At 44.2% G+C, this 19,456-nt stretch overlaps 1 protein-coding gene across 1 annotated transcript in view; it reads left to right on the top strand.

Annotated features, from left to right (window-relative positions):
• The first annotated feature begins 4,376 nt into the window (after positions 1–4,376).
• The window catches only part of EMC2 (ER membrane protein complex subunit 2), a 53,578-nt gene continuing 38,498 nt past the window's right edge, over positions 4,377–19,456 (top strand). The window contains exons 1-2 of the mRNA XM_056854536.1: positions 4,377–4,453; positions 17,768–17,881. Coding sequence (XP_056710514.1) covers positions 4,414–4,453; positions 17,768–17,881 — 154 coding nt within the window. The 5' untranslated portion in view covers positions 4,377–4,413. The remainder of the gene's footprint in view (positions 4,454–17,767; positions 17,882–19,456) is intronic.

The following is a 19,456-nucleotide window of genomic DNA, read 5'->3' as shown; positions in this document are numbered from 1 at the left end:
GCTCAAGACCTGAGTTTGATCCCAACAGAAGTTGGTTTCAGGTAGCCGGCTCAAGGTTGACTCAGCCTTCCATCCTTCCGAGGTGGGTAAAATGAGTACCCAGCTTGCTGGGGGTAAAGGGAAGATGACTGGGGAAGGCACTGGCAAACCACCCAGTAAACAAAGTTTGCCTAGTAAACGTCACTCCAAGGGTCAGGAATGACCCAGAGCTTGCACAGGGGACCTTTACCTTTTAAGTTAAGATTGCACATGTATGGTGTATATGCAATTGACTATCTCTCAATCCATGAGCAAAATAAATTTTACCTATTTTATTGGGTTGTAAGGATTGCAGTGGTGTTAGATAGCCAGGATGACTGCATGAGACCTCCATATTTAGAGGCAAGTTACCTCTGATTGCAAGTTGCCAGAGAAGGGAGACTGTTTTTCTGTATGTTGTTGTATTTAATTACTGCATTGCATCAGCTTATTGATTTTATTGTAAGGTGCTTTGGGCGTGATAAATGGAGACGTGGCTGTTAAACAACTGAAAGGGTTTCTTTTTAAGATAAAAGGGCAGGATGAACAAGTGGAGTGTGGGGCAGAGTGCTCAGCTACTGTATATATATGTGCTATCCTGATATCGACTGAGGATGAGAGTGTGGTTTAACCTAGGCCTTATAGGCCAACATTTTAAAATTTATTTAGTGCAATTTTATCCCACCCTTCCTTCCTAGAGCCAGTGTGAGGTAATGGTTAAGAGTGTTGGGCTAATATCTGGAAGACCCAGCCTCAAGTCCCCACGCTACCATGGAAGATTGCTGGGTGACCTTGGGCCAGTCACACTATTTAGCCTAACCTACCACCCAGTTTTTGAGAGGATAAAATGGCAGAGAGAAGAATGATGTAAGTTGCTTTGGGTTCCCACTGTGGAGAAAGCCAGGGGGTAAATGAATAAAATAAATAAAATAAAAAGTGTTCGGCATTCATGGTTCTCCTCTCTGTTTTATGCATGGTATGTTTTATGCATGGTATAGAGAGAGTGGACAGGGGGAAGCTTTTCTCCCTCTCTCCTAATACTAGAAGGCGGGGTCATCTGCTGAGAGAGTGAGAGATTCAAAACAGATAAAAGGAAGTATTTCTTCACACAACTCATAGTTAAATTGTGGAACTCCCTGCCCCAGGATGTGGTGATGGCTGCCAAATTGGAAGGCTTTAAGAGGGGAGTGGGCATGTTCATGGAGGAAAGGGCTATTCATGGCTACTAGTCAAAATGGATACTAGTCATGATGCTTACTATTCTCTCCAGTATCAGAGGAGCTTGCCTGTTATATTAGGTGCTGTGGAACGCAGGCAGGATGGTGCTGCTGCAGTCGTCTTGTTTGTGGGCTTCCTAGAGGCACCTCGTTGGCGACTGTGTGACAGACTGCTGGACTTGATGGATGTTGGTCTGATCCAGCAGGGCCTTACTTATGTTCTTATGTTTTATAATCACAACCACCCTGCGTTGAATGAGAATGAATAACCAAAGTTACCCAGTTTAGTTTTATCAAGGGGTCATTTGAACTCAAGCTCCCCCTGGGCCTAATTCAACTCTCTGACCACTGCACCACCTGGTTTAGAAACTTTTGTGCACTTAGGTTGCCAGGGTGGGGAAATACCTGGAGATTTTGGGGGCGGAGCCTGAGGAGGGCAGGGTTTGGGGAGGGGAGAAACTTCAGTGGGGTTTAATGCCATAGAATCAATCTTCCAAAGCGACCCTTTCCTCCAGGTGAACCAATCTCTATCGGCTGGAGATCAGTTGTAATCCCAGATCTCCAGCTAGTACCTGGAGGTTGGCAAACCTATGTGCACTAAAGCTCTAGGCCACCATGTTAGTTCATGCTAGAATATTGTATTCATTTATTTGTTTATGCTTCAAATTTCTATCCCGCCCTCCCCAGCCAAAGCGGGCACAGAATGGGCAACAACAATAAAATCACAATATAAAGCCATACAATTAATACCAGAAAGCTAACTTTACAATAAACATAGTAAAACAACAGGTGACCGCTGATTAAAATAGTGACCACTGAAAGGCACTGTGTCCTGATCTGGATGGCCCAGGCTAGCCTGATCTCATCAAATCTCAGAAGCTAAGCAGGGTCAGCCCTGGTTAGTATTTGGATGGGAGACGACCAAGGAATACCAGGCTTGCTGTGCAGAGGAAGGCAATGGCAAAACCACCTCTGTTAGTCTGTTGCCATGAAAAACCCCCAAAAGGGGTTGCCATTAGTCAGCTGCAACTTGACGGCATTTTACACACACACGCAAGCCTGTAAAGGCTCTGTAAAGAAGAAAGGCAACTAATAAACGTTTAAAATAAATAAATACTTTCCCTCTACCAATGCAACTTATTACATTTATGTAAACTGATAGTATCCCATCCTGTGATTGGAGGATGATATATCTGAGTTTTAACCAATTATTATGAACTTTAATGTGGGTGGCATGCATTGAAGTTTTTGGTGTTTTGAGGGGGGGCGGGAGGACACAATTGGCACTACACACACACAAAAGGCTCTGTATTCTGTGAACAGAATAGAGAGGGGAGGTATGGAGGAATAAAGTCTTGAAGGTGCTTTGAGCCTCCCGTTTGTTTCTTTTCTGCAGCGAAACATAACTACCCTTCTGGAATTTATATACAAAATAATAAATATTATTATAGAGACAAAGAAACATTATTACCACTGATCCCAAGTGAAATGCATATAGTACGTCTGATATAGGGTTGCTAGGTCCCTCTTTGCAATCGGAAGAAGGTTTTTGGGGTGGAGCCTGAGAAGGGTGGGGTTTGGAGAGGGGAGGGACTTCAATGCCATAGAGTCCAGTTGCCAAAGCGGCCATTTTCTCCAGGGGTAACTGATCTCTATCGCCTGGATAGAGCATTCCCTTTTATATCTTTTGAAAAGTGAACTTCATTATTTCTCATGGGACATATTGATTAGATCTAGACTCTGCCAAATTGGAATTGATTTAGATAATCTTGCTCTGGCCAATGAATCTTACATCTTCAAAAGAATCAAGCAACGTCTCCTTGATGTAGAATTGCAGAATTTTAACCCAGCTCTTCCCCCCATCTGTTCTCCTGCGGCCCTAGGCCTTAATAATGGATCGGGTAAAATGGCTAGGTATCTAGATAACCTAGAGATACCTTCTCAACGCCGCACTTTTCTATTAGCTAGGGTTAATGCATTCCCATCTAGGATGCTCTTAGGCCGATACTTTCAGATCCCTAGACATGAACGCTTATGCACATGCGGTTTAAATTTGTTGGATACAATTGACCACATCCTTTTAGATTGCCCCTTCTATGTGACTCTGCGGGATAAACTGCTACTTACTTTGCTCCAGTACAAGAGATACAGGAGTAATGAAGTGAAATGCAAATTTCTCCTGAGCGATCACAATCCTAAAATTACGGCTACCGTGGCTGAATTTCTTACAGGAGCTCTTAAAAGAACAAGAAAAGTTTTATTAACCCGACTCATAACTTATATGTATTGCCCTTTGGAGATAAATTGTTGTTTTATCTCTGTCTTTTGGGATGCCAATAAAGGTTAATGAAATGAAATGACTGGATAGAGCAGTCTTGTAACAGCAGGAGATCTCCCCCTAGCACACTGGTTCCCAACCAGGGGTCCGTGGACCCCCAGGGGTCCGCGAGAACTAAATTAAGGTCCGCGAAACAAAGTTATAAACCCATAATAAATTAATATTTTCAATTAAAAGTTCTCTATTATAAAATATATATATTCAAATATTATTCTAAGTTTCATGTTTAACTAACAGTTCTAGCTGTATCTGAAGAAGTGAGCTGTGGCTCACGAAAGCTCATACCCTACCAGAAAATATTTTTGTTAGTCTTTAAGGTGCTACTGGACTCTTGCCCAGTTATGATTAAAGTTTATTTTCAAATTCTCGCAATTTTTATTTTGAACCTTGGGGTCCCTGCACCGAACAAAAAAGTCCTAGTGGTCCCTGGTCAAAAAAAGGTTGGGAACCACTGCCTAGCACCTGGTGGTTGGCAACCCTAGTCTGATAGGAAACCTGTGCTACTTTTTTGGCCACGTGTGTGAAGCAGTAGGACACGTGTTGGGGATGGGCAGTCACCGTGCAGTCACCTATCCCCCTGCAAAAGCTAGCGTCCCTTTGCAAACAACAACACCCCGGTGACGTCCCTTCGGCATCGCAGCCCCTAACCACGTGCAGCCTCGGACGAGTTTAGAACGCGGCGAGCCTCACCGAGGCTGGCGCCGCCCGCCCACCGCGCCTGACCGCCCAATCAGATTCAGGCCAGTCCCCGGCGGCGCGAGGAGCGGCAGGCGCGCGGTGGGCGGGGCTCGGAAGGGGTCACGTGAGCCGGGCGAACGCGGCCGGCGCGGCGGCGGCAAGATGGCGAAGGTGTCGGAGATGTACGACGTGACCTGGGAAGGTAACGCTGCGGCCGTTAACTCGGGAGGGGGACGGGGACGGGGAGGGTGGGGGAGGGGGACGGGGGGAGAGTAGGTTTGACGCCTGGCTTAGTCCCGCCCATTCCGACGCAAACTCTCTTTTCAGCAACTTCACCCTCAGCGAGGAGCGTTTGGCAGGGCCTGGAGCCCCTCGGGGGGGGGGTGTATTCTCGAACGTCGGTTACGCATATTCCGTAGGCGTTAACCCTATAATTGCCATGTGGGCATCCTTTGACTTCCGCCCGTAGCCAGGGTGGTCAACGCGTGTTTCCCCCCCCCCTTCAAATCCTGTCTGAGGATGACATGGCTGGCGTGTTTCTCATCCTCTTTGACTGCATGGAAGTAGGGACGCAGGTGGGTGGGAGTTCGTATGCCGCTTTTTCTTAACCCTCCCCTCCCATCCAAAGCCAAGTCTAAATAGGATCAAAAGCATCTGCTTGCATAACCCGTGGCCAGCCTCCAGTTTTCCTCCCATCCTGTTCTTCTTTTCTCTTCTGAACTGTCAAAAACACTGATTTTAACCTCTTGGGGGGGGGGGCAGGGTACTATGCAAACAGTCGTGATCATAGCAGCTGTAAGATTGTGGAACCCCCTGCCCCAGGATGTGGCGATGGCTGCCAACTTGGAAGGCTTTCAGAGGGGAGTGGACATGTTCATGGAGGAGAGGGCTATCCATGGCCACTAGTCAAAATGAATGCTAGTTATGATGCACACCTATTCTCTCCAGGATCAGAGGAGCATGGCTATTAAATGAGGTGCTGTGGAACACAGGCAGGATGGTGCTGCTGCAGTCGTCTTGTTTGTGGGCTTCCTAGAGGCACCTGGTTGGCCACTGTGTGAACAGACTAGACTGCTGGACTTGATGGGCCTTGGTCTGATCCAACATGGCCTTTCTTATGCTCTTAAGATAGTAGTGACTACAGTGTAGTGATTACAGTGTCAGCCTAGGATCTGGGAGATCCATGTTCAGATCCCAACACCAGCCATAAAGCTCAGTGGGTGATTTTGGGATGATCATGCTCTCTCATCCTTCCAAACGTGGTGGTTATGAAAATAAAATGGTGAAGGGAGAACTATGTGCATCCTTGGTGGAAGGGTGTGTTAAAATTTGCTTGATAAACAATAACTACAATGCCGGTGTGACTCTAGAGTGCTTTTTTTTTAAAATTGGAGAGAGGCTAATCCCTGGTAGCATCTCCTTTCCCTTTTTAAAACATGTAAATACTGAAAATCCAAATAATGGTAAACATTATCTTACAGAATTTGCCACGTGTGGCCATCGGGATAAAAGCATGAATCTGCCTCTCAGTACTTTCCAAGGGTGTGTTCTTGTGGCTATGGTGGCTTCATAGGGGTGCATGCTTAAGATTTTCTAGGATGGCTTAGCAACTTTTAATACCATCCGGCATGCCAGTTAAAGATCTCCAGCTCAAGCCCTGCTCTGTGTTCCTCAGCTATGGAGGTGAAGTGGGAAACCAGCAGAAACAGGGCTGTTACAGCGCTGCTGCTCTTTCTAAAGAATGTTCTCCCTAAGGTTGCCCGGAATCTGGAGAATAAATGTACTGCCCCTATAACCAATGACCAATGGGATGTTGTTTACCAGGTAAAGGTAGTCCCCTGTGCAAACACCGGGTCTCCCTACTTTTGATGGAGTTCAGCTGGCTCAGTTAAGAGCCTTGGAGATGTACTGGACCCAATGTTATTACTGGACAAGCAAGTTAATTTAGTTGCAAAAAAGGCTTTTTTCAAACTTTTTTCAAGCCTAGCCTGAAAGATGGCCCCTGACCTTGAAAAGCTGACCTGGCCACCTGGATCCACGCCACAGTAACACTGAGACTGGGCTAACTACAATGCACTGTACATTGGTCCCTCCTCAAAATCAATTTTGGAAACTCCAGTTGGTGCAGAATGCCACGGCTCAGCTATTATTGGGAGCTAGACGCAGTCACTTCACTGGCTGCCCATCAGTTACAGGGCTCAGTTTACGGTATTAGCTATCACATATAAAGCTCTTTGTGGCCTTGGACCCTCGTATCTGTGAGACCGTCCCCCTGTGTTCCACCACAACAGCATCTCTCATCACAGTGGGATCTTCTGCAGGTGCCAACCTGCAAACGGGCAAAATCAGCAACTGCCTGTACTTGTGCCTTCTCTGGTTTGGCTCCCCTTTGTAGACCGGCCTGCTTGAGGAGGTCAGGAATATGTCCCAATTACATCTGTAAATGAAGGAGGAGGAAGTAGTGTCAGAATACTGTTGCAACTTAGAGATGAAGCAATAGAAATGATGGAATGTTGTAAAACCTGCTAATTATGTCTGTATTGCGACACTTTGGCGCACATTCAAGTAGCTCAAGAACATCCCTGCATTTCTACAACTGGTAAACTGTTCGCAGGGAATTCTGAATTCTAGCCTTGATAATGCCCTGCCTCTTGTTTGTACAGCCAGCTTTAATGAAGGCTTCTCTTTCTCACTTTCACCCAGTTCAGCTTCTCCTTAGGCTCTTTATCACTGTATTGGCAAATGAATTTAAATAGCCTTTGAGGAGGGAATCTCTTTATTTAGAAGAGTTCAGGGAGCAATAGACAGGGTATTTGAGTTTTCCTTGTTTGTCTTATTCTGTCAGGGTAACAGTGTTGGTCTAAGCTTTCGAGAGTCAAAGCTCCTTTGACTCTTGAAAGCTTATACCCCAAGATTCTCGTTGGCCACTAAGGTGCTACTGGACTCGAATCTAGCTGTTCTACTGCAGACCAACATGGCTACCCTCTGAAACTATTGTACAGGGGGGTTGTAAGCATTATTATAAATGCCAAATGTTATAATTATTAATGTAGTGGAGACAAAGTCCCACATCGTTTTCATGCACATCATCTTGAGAGGAATGTAGATCTTGTGTAAGGAGATTGGCCATACTTTCTGAAAGCAACATTACAATTTCCAAACTTGTAGTATACTTAAATCCATATTATAATTGGATGCATATAAAGCAAATACTAGCTTTAAGTTGACTGGAATATATAATTTTCTATAATGTTCACAGTCAAAGTATTAAAATTGCCCTCTAGTAAGCCTCTTTTTATGAGGGCTATGAGGGGAGCATAACTCTAAGTGAAAATCGGAGCAGTTGGTTTGTTGGAACGTTCATTATTAGAGTAGGACAGTATACAACCGTGTTGGCGAACCTATGGCACGCGTGCCCACTCTGGCACGCTTCGCCCTCTCTGCTGGCACGCAGGCTCAGCTGGGCGGCGGGGCCCCTGCCCCTGGACTCCCCGCCGCCAGCTTTGAACTGCTCTGTGCTGCCTGCAGGCAGCGTGGAGCAGTTCAAAGGCCCCACCCCCTTCCCTGGACTCTCCGCCGCCCAGTCTTTCCCCTCTCCCCCCCCTCCCCGGCCAAAAACCCCTTTGAAGGGCGCACGAGGCAGCTGCCGCCCTCCAACCCCCTTCTCTCCCTCCCCAGCCAAAAAACCCTTTGCAGGGCGCACGAGGCGGCTGCCACCCTCCAGCCCCCTTCCCCTTCCCCCTCCCCCTCAGCCAAAAAACCCCTTTGCGGGAGCATGAGGCAGCTGCCACCCTCCAGCCTCCTTCTCCCTCCCCTCCTCCCCGGTCAAAAACCCCTTTGCGGGCACACGAGGCAGCTGCCGCCCTCCAGCCTCCTTCTTCCTCCCCCCCTCCCCAGCCAAAAACCCTTTTGCTGACTATGGAGGCCGCACATGGCTGGCCTCCACTGTTGGCTTGCTAGCCGCTAGAGGAGGTGGTAGGTTGGTAAGTTGCTCCTCCTAACCCGAGTCTGCCTCCCTCCCCGAGTCCCCGGGGTAGTTCTCCCGACCTGGATGGAGTCTGCTGTGTTTCCAAGTGCATCTCTTCCCCCGCCCCCGATTTCTTTCCTCCCAGCCTGGGCTGCAAATGAAGCAGCAACTTTCCTTAGTTGGAGGGGGAGGGTACTTCTCCCCACCTGGACCCTGCGGTGTGTTCAAGTGCATCTCTTCCCCCCCCCCCTTTTCTTTCCTCCCAGCCTGGGTTGGAAAGAAGAAGCTACTTTCCTTAGTTGGAGGGAGAGGGTAGTTTTCCCGACCTGGAGCCTGCTGTGTTTCCAAGTGCATCTCTTCTCTCCCCCCCCCCCATTTTCTTTCCTCCAAGCCTGGGCTGGAATTCTCTCCTCTGATCCTGGAGAGAATAGGGATGCATCATGACTAGTATCCATTTTGACTAGTAGTCATGAATACCCTTCTCCTCCATGAACATGTCCACTCCCCTCTTCAAGCCTTCCAAGTTGGCAGCCATCACCACATCCTGGGGAAGGGAGTTCCACAATTTAACTATGTGTTGTATAAAGAAATACTTCTTTTTATCCGTTTTGAGTCTCTCACCCTCCAGTCTGACGACAGTGGGGGGAGAGGAGAGTTCTCCCTTTTCTTTCCACCCAGCCTGGGCTGGGCAAGAGGCAGGAGCTGCCCTTTACTCACCCGCAGGAGAGGCAGGCACTGGCCTTGGCTGGCTTGGGAAAAGGGATGTATTAAAATGAATGAGAGGACTGCCCATTTGAAACAGTGGGAGAGGCTGCACAGCCCATTGAAGATAATGGGAGCCAGGATTGCCCATGCGCTCCTTTGAAATAGGTTACAGCACAAAAAATTGCAAAGAAAATGTGGCATAGATATTCCATTAAGGTCTCTGGGCCTAGCTACATTACTCTGCAACTGGAATGACAGCTGCCAGGACTAGTAGAAGTGTTGTGCGATTGGAATGACCAGCCTTGGAGTGGAATGATAGCCCCTGAGATTAGGAGAATGATTCTGCAACTGCAGTAACAGCCCCAGGAGTGCAGTGACAGCCCCTGGGACTAGCAGAAGTGTTCTGGGATTAGAATGACAGCCCGGTCATTCAAGTCACAGAACACTTCTGCTAGTCCCAGAGGCTGTCATTGCACTCTGGGGGCTGTCATTCCAGTCCCAGAATAATGTAGCTAGGCTCAGAAACCTTACTGGAAAATCCATTTCACATTGTTTTTGCTACTCTTTCTCCATTAAGCTAAGGGTGGCTCATTTAGTTAGCCTTAGTTTTATCCTTACAGCACTCCTCATAGATAGCAAGAGACACCGTGTGTGTGTGTGTAAGTGTGTGGTTTCCATGGTAGAGTAGGGATTTGAACCTGGGTTTCTCAGATCCTAGTCTGACACCTTAACCACTACATCATGCTGGAGAACAACCAGGAAATTGTTAATCATTTAAGCTAATTAAAACCTCAGTATTCAGGTTAAATTGCCATGTTGGCACTTGGCGATAAATAAGTGGGTTTTGGGTTGCAGTTTGGGCACTCTGTCTCTAAAAGGTTCGCCATCACTGGTATACAATAAAATCTGATTTACGCTGGGAATTTTCTTCTCTTGGACCAAGTGATTATTAGGAGGAGGAAGCTTAGAATTAAAACTTTAATTACAAAGCTCTGGGCATCTAATGGTATAATATTTGATGCAAACAAATCTTTCAGATGATTATATTTTTAAAAAAGAATCCTGAATTACAGCATTCTAGTTATGTCCTAGTTACGTCCTCACTGCTTTCTTTATCCTGTTAGTATAGCAAATTTTATTTATTTTATTGGATTTTTAGGCCACTCTTTCCGCCTAGGTCAGGCTCAGAGCGGCTTACAACCATTTAAAAATTAAAAGTCTTAACATTACAATAAAGTTGTCAACAATAGTCTGATAAATGTGTGTGTGTGTGTGTGTGTGTAAAGTGCCTTCAAGTCGCAGCCGACTCATGGCGACCCCTTTTGGGGTTTTCATGGCAAGAGACTAACAGAGGTGGTTTGCCAGTGCCTTCCTCTGCACAGCAACCCTGGTATTCCTTGGTGGTCTCCCATCCAAATACTAACCAGGGCTGACCCTGCTTAGCTTCTGAGATCTGACGAGATCAGGCAAGCCTGGGCCATCCAGGTCAGGGCAGTCTGATAAATAGTCTGATAAAAATGACGCCGTCAATCATAGTAACAGTAGCAATACATCAGGTAATATATACATTTTTACAAGAGTGTAAAATTATAATTGAGTTCAGTTTCCAGTTTGGAGAGCTGTACTTACTAGCAGGTTTTCCTGTGCACAGTCAGTGGTGTTAAGTGATTATTTTCTAGCATCAGGCCATATATATGGTACAGGTCCATTTGCGCTTGCATTCTGACCTACATGTGATTTGCCCTCGTTAATCCCAGTTTGAATTGCTGTATATTGAAATTGTGCCACTTTCTCTTTTCTTGCTGTCTTCAGCTTTTCCTAGCTTTATTGTCTTTTCCAGTGACCCGTCTTCTGAAAATGTGACCAAAGTATGTTAGCTTCACTTTGGTCATTTTAGCTTCTAGGGAAAGTTCATACTTGATTTGAACCTACTTATTTGTCTTTTTGGCAGTCCATGATGTCAATAAAACTCTCCTACAACACCACATTTCAAATGAGTCAACTTTCTTCCTGTCAGCTTTCTTCATTGATCAATTTTCTCATCAATACATAGTAATGAGGAATACTATGGCATGAATTAACGTGATCTTGGTCACCAGCGACACATACACTTGAAAATCTTTTCTAGCTCCTTCATGGCTGCCCTTCCCAGTCTCAATCTTCTTCTGATTTCTTGGTTGCAGTCTCCCTTTTGGTTGATAATGGACTCAAGGAATAGAAAATCTTGAACAATTTCAATTCTTCATTGTCAGTGTTAAAGTTGTGTTAAGTCCCCAGTAGTCATTACTTTTGTCTTTTTGACGTTCAGCTGTAACCCTGGTTTGGCACTTTCTGCTTTAACCTTCAGTGGGAGTAGTTTCAAGTCTTCACTATTTTCCACGAGGAATGTGGTGTCATCTGCATATCTCAAATTATTAATATTACACCAATTTTCATTCCATTTCATCTAAATCTAATGCACCTTTCCCTATTATATGTTCTGCATATCGATTGAACAGACAAGGAGATAATATACATCCTTGTCTGACACCTTTGCCAATTGGAAACCATTCTGTTTCTCCCTATTCTGTTCAAACAGTAGCCTCTGGTCCCAGAGCACGTACAGGTTGTGCATCAAAACAATCAGATGTTGTGGCACACTTGTTTCATTTAAAACCAACCATAACTTTTCATGATCCACACAGCCAAAAGCTTTGCTGTAATCTATGAGACACAAGCTGATTTTCTTCTGAAATTCTCTCGTATGCTCCAGTAACCAATGTAAATTGGCAATATGATCTCTAGTGCCTCGTCCTTTTTTGAATTTGAACATCTGGCATTTCTCATTCCATATATAGTAGCAGTCTTTGTTGTAAGACCTTGAGCATTACTTTTCTTGCTTGAGAAATTTTTGAAATGCTCCAAAAGTTGCTGCAGTCTTTGACATCTCCTTTTTTTCAGAATTGGAGAGAGCGTTTTCAGCTTGTGGGCCATTGTTTTGTATTCCATATTTGTTGGCATATTATTGTCAAGATTTTGATGGACTTCATTTCTGTGACATGGAATAGCTCTATTGATATCCCAACTGCTTCTGGTGATTTTTTTTCTCCCAGTTGCTCTTAGTGTAGCTTTCACTTCACTTTCTAAAACTGTAGGTTGTTTTTCAAAAGTTTCTTCTTTGAAGGAAATTTTTACCCTTTCATCTGTTCTGTATAAGATCTTCAGTGTGTTGTTCCCACCTTTGTGGTCTGTACCACAATCAGCTCCTGGTCTTGTGCTCCAGTCACCTATGATTATCAGCACATCTTGTTTAGGTATGTGATCCATTTCTTCCTGGACACTTGCATCAAAGCTTTCCATTTCTTCCTCCTCACCATCTGTAGTTGAGGTGTAAACTTGAATGATGGTTATGTTGATAGGCTTTCCATGAAGTCTGATATTATTCAGACAGACTTTGCATTATACCCCCTGACTGCATGTGCTACATCTTGCCTCACCATCAGAGCAACTCAGTTTCTTCTGCTTTTGTCGTTTCCCGAGTAAAACACTTTGTAATTTTTTGACTGAAAATGTCCGGATGCAGTCCACTTTAGTTCACTCGCTCCCAGAACGGCAATGTTTAAATGTTCTATTTCTCATTTTATGATTTCGAGCTCACGTTGATTAATACATCTCCCGTTTCATGTTCCTATTATATGCTTTGAACAGCTTTGGACTTGCTTTTTGCATCCATTCACGTCAAGAACTGAACATCCTTTTGACTTTAATCCAGTTGCTTCATTAAGAATATTGTTATCTGTACTTGTCCCCTGTCCGTCTCCGGTAGCTGATTGAGTGCTATCCGACCTGGGGGTTCCATCTTCCAGTGCTGGATCCTGTTTAATTTAGGATTGTCTCATCATAGGGTTTTCGAGTTATCGATGATCAGAAGTGGTTTACCATTGCTTTCCTCTGTACACTACTGACCAGGGTTAGCTGTAGTGGCACTGCCATTGTCTACAAAAGATCCTCCACCAGTGTCAGCTTCCATTATTACTGCTGCCCAATAGCTACCCTTCCAGGATTCCTTCGCCCACATCACTACTGGAACTCTGTTCTCTTCTGCTGATGTGGTCATTGATCCCTGAAGGGAGTGAATACAGAGAGGTATATACAAATCATGCTTATGCGGAAGTCCTGTTGACTTCACAGGAACTTAATTTCAAGGAACTGCATGCAGAAGCTCCAGATGTTCTCCTTTAAGCAGCAAAACTTACCTTGGTGCAATTAAAAAAGCATTACTAAAACTGTTTTATAGAAGTAATGAGATCCACTATTTCAGCGGCAGGTAACCCCAGGTACACTTGCCAAACAAATGCACGCTGGACTGTTTTTGCTTAGCGCAGCAGTTCCCTTGCTTCATCTCAGAAGAAGAAGAGTTGGTTTTTATATGCCAACTTTCTCTACCACTTAAGGAAGAATCAAACCGGCTAACCATCAGCTTCCCTTCCCCTCCCCACAACAGACACCCTGTGAGGTAGGTAGGGCTGAGAGAGCTCTAAGAGCTGTGACTAGCCCAAGGTCACCCAGCTGGCTTCATGTGTAGGAGTGGGTAAACCACCCTGGTTCACCAGATTTGCGTCCGCCGCTCATGTGGAAGAGTGGGGTTCTCTTGATTCGAGTCCACTTCTACAAATCACCACTCTTAACTACTACACCACTCTGGCTCTCAAAAGAAAGGGTATAACTGAGCTGGAATAGGCTCAGGTCACTTTTTGGAGGTGCAAGGGCCATTCTGTAAGCCATTAGGATCCTGAAGGGTCTGCACCTGTAGAACAGCAGCAGATTAAAATTAGAATTTGCAGTTCTGAAAGTGAAAGTTTTTGAGCGTAAGCTCTCCCGTTGGATCCTTTGTGCCTCATTAGGACCAGACATATCGGTATGATTTTGATCCACTGCAATTACATTTCAAAGTATGTGCATCAAAAGCAAAACTGCTGGTACTTAGTACTGATCTTTCTACAGTGGTCTTACTCTACTCCCTTATTTTTGTCCAGGGGAAAAACACCCCTAAATACAACCTATGTAATCTGGTTGGTCCAGAGCAACCCTCAACCCCCCCCCCCCCACGATCTGCAGTCTTATCAACAGCTTCACAGGTAACCGTTTCATTTATTTGAGACTAAAAAGGCTGCCTTTTTCATCTGAAGAAACGTCAGACCGACCCTCGATTTTAGATACCTGTTAGAGGCTTTTAATGGTACCTACAGGATGAGCACTGAAGTCTGTTAATGGAAACTAATGTGATGTTCAGGAAGAACGTGTGTGGTAGGTGGAATCTGTAGCCCTGCAGCGGGTGAGGGACACTCCTTTTATACATTTGGTGCGAAGAAATCTGAGTAAATGGGCCTGTTCTGCTTTGTCTTCCTCCTCGTCTGTGCAGTTTCCAAGCCACCATTGTTGGATCAGTATTAGGACTACAGGAGAGGTGAAGAGTAACTCAGTCTAATTACTTCCCAGCTATAACCATTTGCTTCTGCTGCAGTTCTAAGGACATTTCCCGTGAGAGTAAACTCCAGCCAAGAGAGCTGGACTCTCTTTGAAGTAAATGTGAAGTAAATAGACCTGGACTGGCAGACATTTAAAATGCCCACACTGCCATCCTAAGCAAGGCTACAGGGAAGTGCTACTTGGGTGTAGTGAGTAGTGCTTACTTCCAAAAAAGTGTGCTTAGGATTATTATCATCATCATCAATAATAATATTATAGCCCACCCTCATTCCCAGCCAAGCCGGGCTCAGAGCAGACAACAACATTTAAAACAATTAAAAAATCGGCTAAAACCACCATATCCTAACAAATACAAACAGAAATAAAATAACAAGATGGCATTCTCAAAGTAAGGGGAATAGCAGCCACTGTAGACCCGGTCTGGGCAGTATAATCCCCATAAATCACTGGGGGTTACACTGCCATTTTGTTATTGCAAATAGTCATGTGACCAGACATGATCTGTCTTCTCCTGTTTTTCCCTCATCACTGCTTTGATATTGGCCCTGACCTGGATGGCCCAGGGTAGCCTGATCTTGTCAGATCTCTGAAGCTAAGCAGGGTCAGCCCTGGTTAGTACTTGGATGGGAGACCACCAGGGAAGTCCAGGGTTGCTATACAGAGGCAGACAGTGGCAAACCACCCCTGTTAATCTCATGCCTTGAAAACCCTACAGGTCGCCTGCGACTTGACGGCACTTTCCACTTCCACCCTTTGATACTGAATCATTATTACCTTTGCAAGTTATACTGATATGGGAACTTTATTAGCGGCCATGTAAATTAATGGAGTAAACTTCCATTATTGCGTGTGTGCATGTTTGAACTGTCAGTCTCTGCAGTACATTTTTATTCACTCACATTTTTTCTGTCTAATTTTTAATTTCTAGGGGTCGTCTTGCGTCAGGAACCATTTAGATTTACTCATGCACGTGAAATGTAACACTGGTGGTTTTGGTTGACTTTCAAAATATAAAATGAAGCCCAGTAACAGAGTGGGGGGGGGGTTTCCTCCCCTGTAAGAGGTCTGTGTTCATTCTTTGTGGATAGAAGCATATGTGGGAGAGGAGGATAGAAAGTTGTTTAATCTAAAGCTGTCAGTTTTGTTAACTGGTACGTATTGAAGTGACAAGAAGACCAGCAAGTTCAGAATTGTGTGTTTAAATAAAGATCTTATTTAAAAATAACTTGGCGCGTCATCTTGCAATTTAGCATGCTCATAATAAACAGAATTGAAGTCTTTAAAAAAAAGATCTTAGGTTTGCTGTTTCTTGATGCTTCCTTCATTTACAGTTGTTAGTTTGAAAACAAGAATTCTCAGTCTGTAGTGCACATGGTGATCTTAAGAACCCGGTTGGATATCTTTCAAGAAAGGTACTTTTCAACTTAGAAAAAGTGATCAGCTAGTGGTGTATATCATGTTCTTGCAGTTTGGTTTTATATATTCTTAAAAAATAATTTGCTCTGAGATGCTTATTAGTTGAAAATTGGCAGGTTTCGAAAATGCGATAAAAGTAGTATTAAATATTTACAAATAAGCTGGTGGCCCTTTCTTCTCATAACAGAAGATGAGGTAACATTCATGAAGTGAAATGACTCGCTGAGATATTCAGAACAGCCGTCCTATAAAGAATTCTATAAAATATGTTCATAAATGTTGTCATATTTGAGCAGTAGTACTGAATGCTTGCATCCGCCCTCGATTTATGATTTGTATTTTGTTTAGAGAATAATGGAGAAGATGTTGGCATAATACTGGTGTTGCCCCGATGAAAACTGAAATGGGGGATGGGGAATAGTTGTAGAGAAATGTCTGGTTTATAGGACTGCCGAAAAGACTCTGAGAATTCCCACAGGTTGTTGTTGAGAAAAATCTGACATATTGGATATAATGAAGCAGTTCTCTCATATAGCCATTTTAAAGCTCAAACAGTATGTTTCCAGGACTTGTAAGATATCTAGTTCCTTGTCTGAATTAAGAAGTTCTTTTCAAAGATGTTGTAAAATGCAGCCAGATTTGCCATGAAGCAGAAGTGAATGGATAATAGCCACATATAAGCGTTGTAGTGAAGGTTGTTGAAGCAAATGCTTAATATTATAGCAGAAAGGAGTTGAAATTGTAAAAGCTGGAAACCCAGGACTTTGTATTTCACTGCGTCCCCCCACCCCCAGTTATATACGCAGTATGTGTGAGTAATGTGTGACCAGAACCAACGGGTTGAAATTAAATCAAAAGAGTTTCTATTGGAAGAACGGTTCCTCAGTGGAACAGGCTTCCTTGGGAGGTGGTGAGCTCTCCTTCCCTGGAGGTTTTTAAGCAGAGGCTAGATGGCCATCTGTCAGTAATGCTGATTCTGTGAATTTAGGCAGATCATGAGAGGGAGGGCAAGGAAGGGTTGTGTCAGTGTTTGGCTCTCGTGGCCCTTTCTTATTTGCCCAGGGTAATGCTGATCGCTGCTTTAGGGTCAGGAAGCGATTTCCCTCCAGGCCAGATTGGCTAGGGAACCTGGAGGGTCCCCCCCCCCCCATTTTTTGGGCATAGAGTAGAGGTCACTGGGGGTGGGGTGGGGGGTAGATAGTTGTGAATTTCCTGCATTGTGCAGGTGGTTGGACTAGATGGCCCTGGTGGTCCCTTCCAACTCTGTGGTTCTATTATTTTAATCTCCATTGAAATCAGTGGGCATGCATATTCTGTGAATAAGATCTTTCACCCCAGTCCAGTGAGTGTGCACTTAAAACAGCAACTTTGTGGATCTCCTCTGACCCCAGTGCAAACTTTGAAAGCAAGGAGCAAAAATACTACTAGATGGAGGGAGAGAGGCACCAAATTCACTCTAGATGTGTTTCTGTCTGTCTCATGTCCTTGAGATTGGCAGACAAGTTGTTGGAGCAGAGCGTGAAGATTCACTGTTTGACTGAAAGGGTGTGTCTGTTGCTGCATCTTTCCCCCCTAAAGTCAGCGCCACAGTTGTTAACCTGTTGATAGAAAAGATCACTACCTTCTACAAGTTTTTTGATGTCGCCACACACACTTTATCACTTGTGATCTGCATTGGAAGGTAACAGTAGATGCTTGGGGAGTTCAAATCTACATACATTGAGAGCTCATTTAAATCAGGCCAGGCAATCGGTTCAATAGCCCAGTATCCTGAAAACCCATGATTCCAACCAATTTTGTTTAGTTTTCCTTACAACATAACAAATGTGATTTTTCACAGTTTGAATCCTGAAGTTGCAAAGCCATTACAGTTAAGGTAACTCTCGGTTATGAAGGAGATATAGATGTCTTAACCCGTTCTAGAAGTGTTCCTTAGGTATTTTGTTGTTTGTCTTTCAGAGATGCGAGACAAAATGAGGAAATGGAGGGAAGAAAACTGCCGGAACAGTGAACAGATAGTGGAAGTTGGAGAAGAGTTAATTCATGAATATGCATCTAAGCTGGGCGATGACAGTAGGTCAAATTCTTTCATGTCTGTAGCATTCCTTTTTTTTATTCTGTGCAGCTGGTTTTGTTTATTACCCCATTAATCCCCCTATTAGACCCCTCCATATTATTTTACTTTTACTCCATTTTTCTGGTGGTGTGGTACGCACATTATTTTTGTAAGCTCCACATCTGCCAGTGTTCTTTTACTCTTGATCTGCTTTCCAATGGAAGGGCGTGGGCAGAAAGATGTGTACGCCTAATAGGATGTATAGCCCTGGCCCGCTAGCCGTGCAAATACTTTTGAGAAAACCTTTGGCCTAATGCCCTTGGACACATTTCATTCAAAGGTTGTCTTCACTCTTCTGAGGGATAGCTGGAGGTTTGAAACCGAGAGAAAATGTTATTCCTGAAATGAAACCATAACTTCAGCTACGTGGAATCGATATTAGGGTGGGTTTTATTATAGTGTTTCGCTTGAGAGTCTAGGGCGTGCCTGGATTTTCATTATATACAATATCCCTGCATTTGAGGGAAGTCATAAGTGCACAATACTAATTCTCTCTAGACAGAAACTTGGCACGTGGCATTCTATACCAGAAGGGGATAGTTTAAACAGAAAGTCACAATAGTGCAATACCTCGTTTTTTATATAAGTAAAGGATAAAACATCACAGGTTTTTTATGGCAAAAAAGAAAAATAGATGTAGAGGGCTGAGCAAGGCCGTTATGTAGTCAGGAAGGGAATAAGCATCAGTGATTTGTTTTTAATGAGCTCATTCTATTTTCTCTTTCTTTCCTTTCTATAATTCAGTTAACCTAATTCAGACAGTATGAGGAGTTCATTTCTGGCAATGAGCTCAAAAGTTCCAAGCGGGTACCCTTCTTTATTTAATTTTAGGAAGTTTTGGTCTCGATAACGCTTAAGTTTTGCAAAAAGCCGGAGGAATATTTTTGAAGCGGGCTCATTTCTTTTAATAGTCATCCAGAGGACTTTCACTTTTGGGAAGTTGCCAGAAAATGGCACTAAAACATCTCATTACGATACACGCAGAAATCTTTTTTCCCCCTGCAGAAAAAACAGTACACATGGATCTTGCATATTGATACATCAGTCATTTAGTTATTTATTAAAATATTGTTTTGGGGGTGAAAGTTCGAAGTGCCTAAGAAACTGGTTTATAAGTACTGCCTTGCTCCTGACCCTATTGTAAAACTCACTGGGTGGTAGAAAGGACAATATACTCAAATAGAGAAAGTAAGCCTGCTGATTATCACTGCAGTTTACTTTGCAGGTTCGAATTCTAAAGTTGTGTTCAGATTTCGTAACAAGCCAAGATGGGGATAAACCTAGCTTGTTATCAGCCATGTGTGTGCACCTTTCTCCTCCTCTGTTCTCATGTAAAGAATCCCTCATATAAACCCTTGGTAGTTCCATGGTCGGCTCTGGTCAGTATTTGGATAGGAGACAACCAAGCGATACCAAGGTTGCTTCGCAGAGGCAGGCAATGGCAGACCACTTCCGTTTGTCTCCTGCCTTGAAAACCCTACAGGGTTGCCGTAAGTCAGCTGGGCCTCGACAACACTTTCCACCACCAGTTA

Source organism: Euleptes europaea, chromosome 8 (assembly GCF_029931775.1).
Source record: "Euleptes europaea isolate rEulEur1 chromosome 8, rEulEur1.hap1, whole genome shotgun sequence".
In the NCBI taxonomy this organism is placed as follows: domain Eukaryota; kingdom Metazoa; phylum Chordata; class Lepidosauria; order Squamata; family Sphaerodactylidae; genus Euleptes; species Euleptes europaea.
The sequence above is the reverse complement of the archived record's forward strand: the minus strand, read 5'-3'. Positions and strand labels throughout refer to the sequence as shown.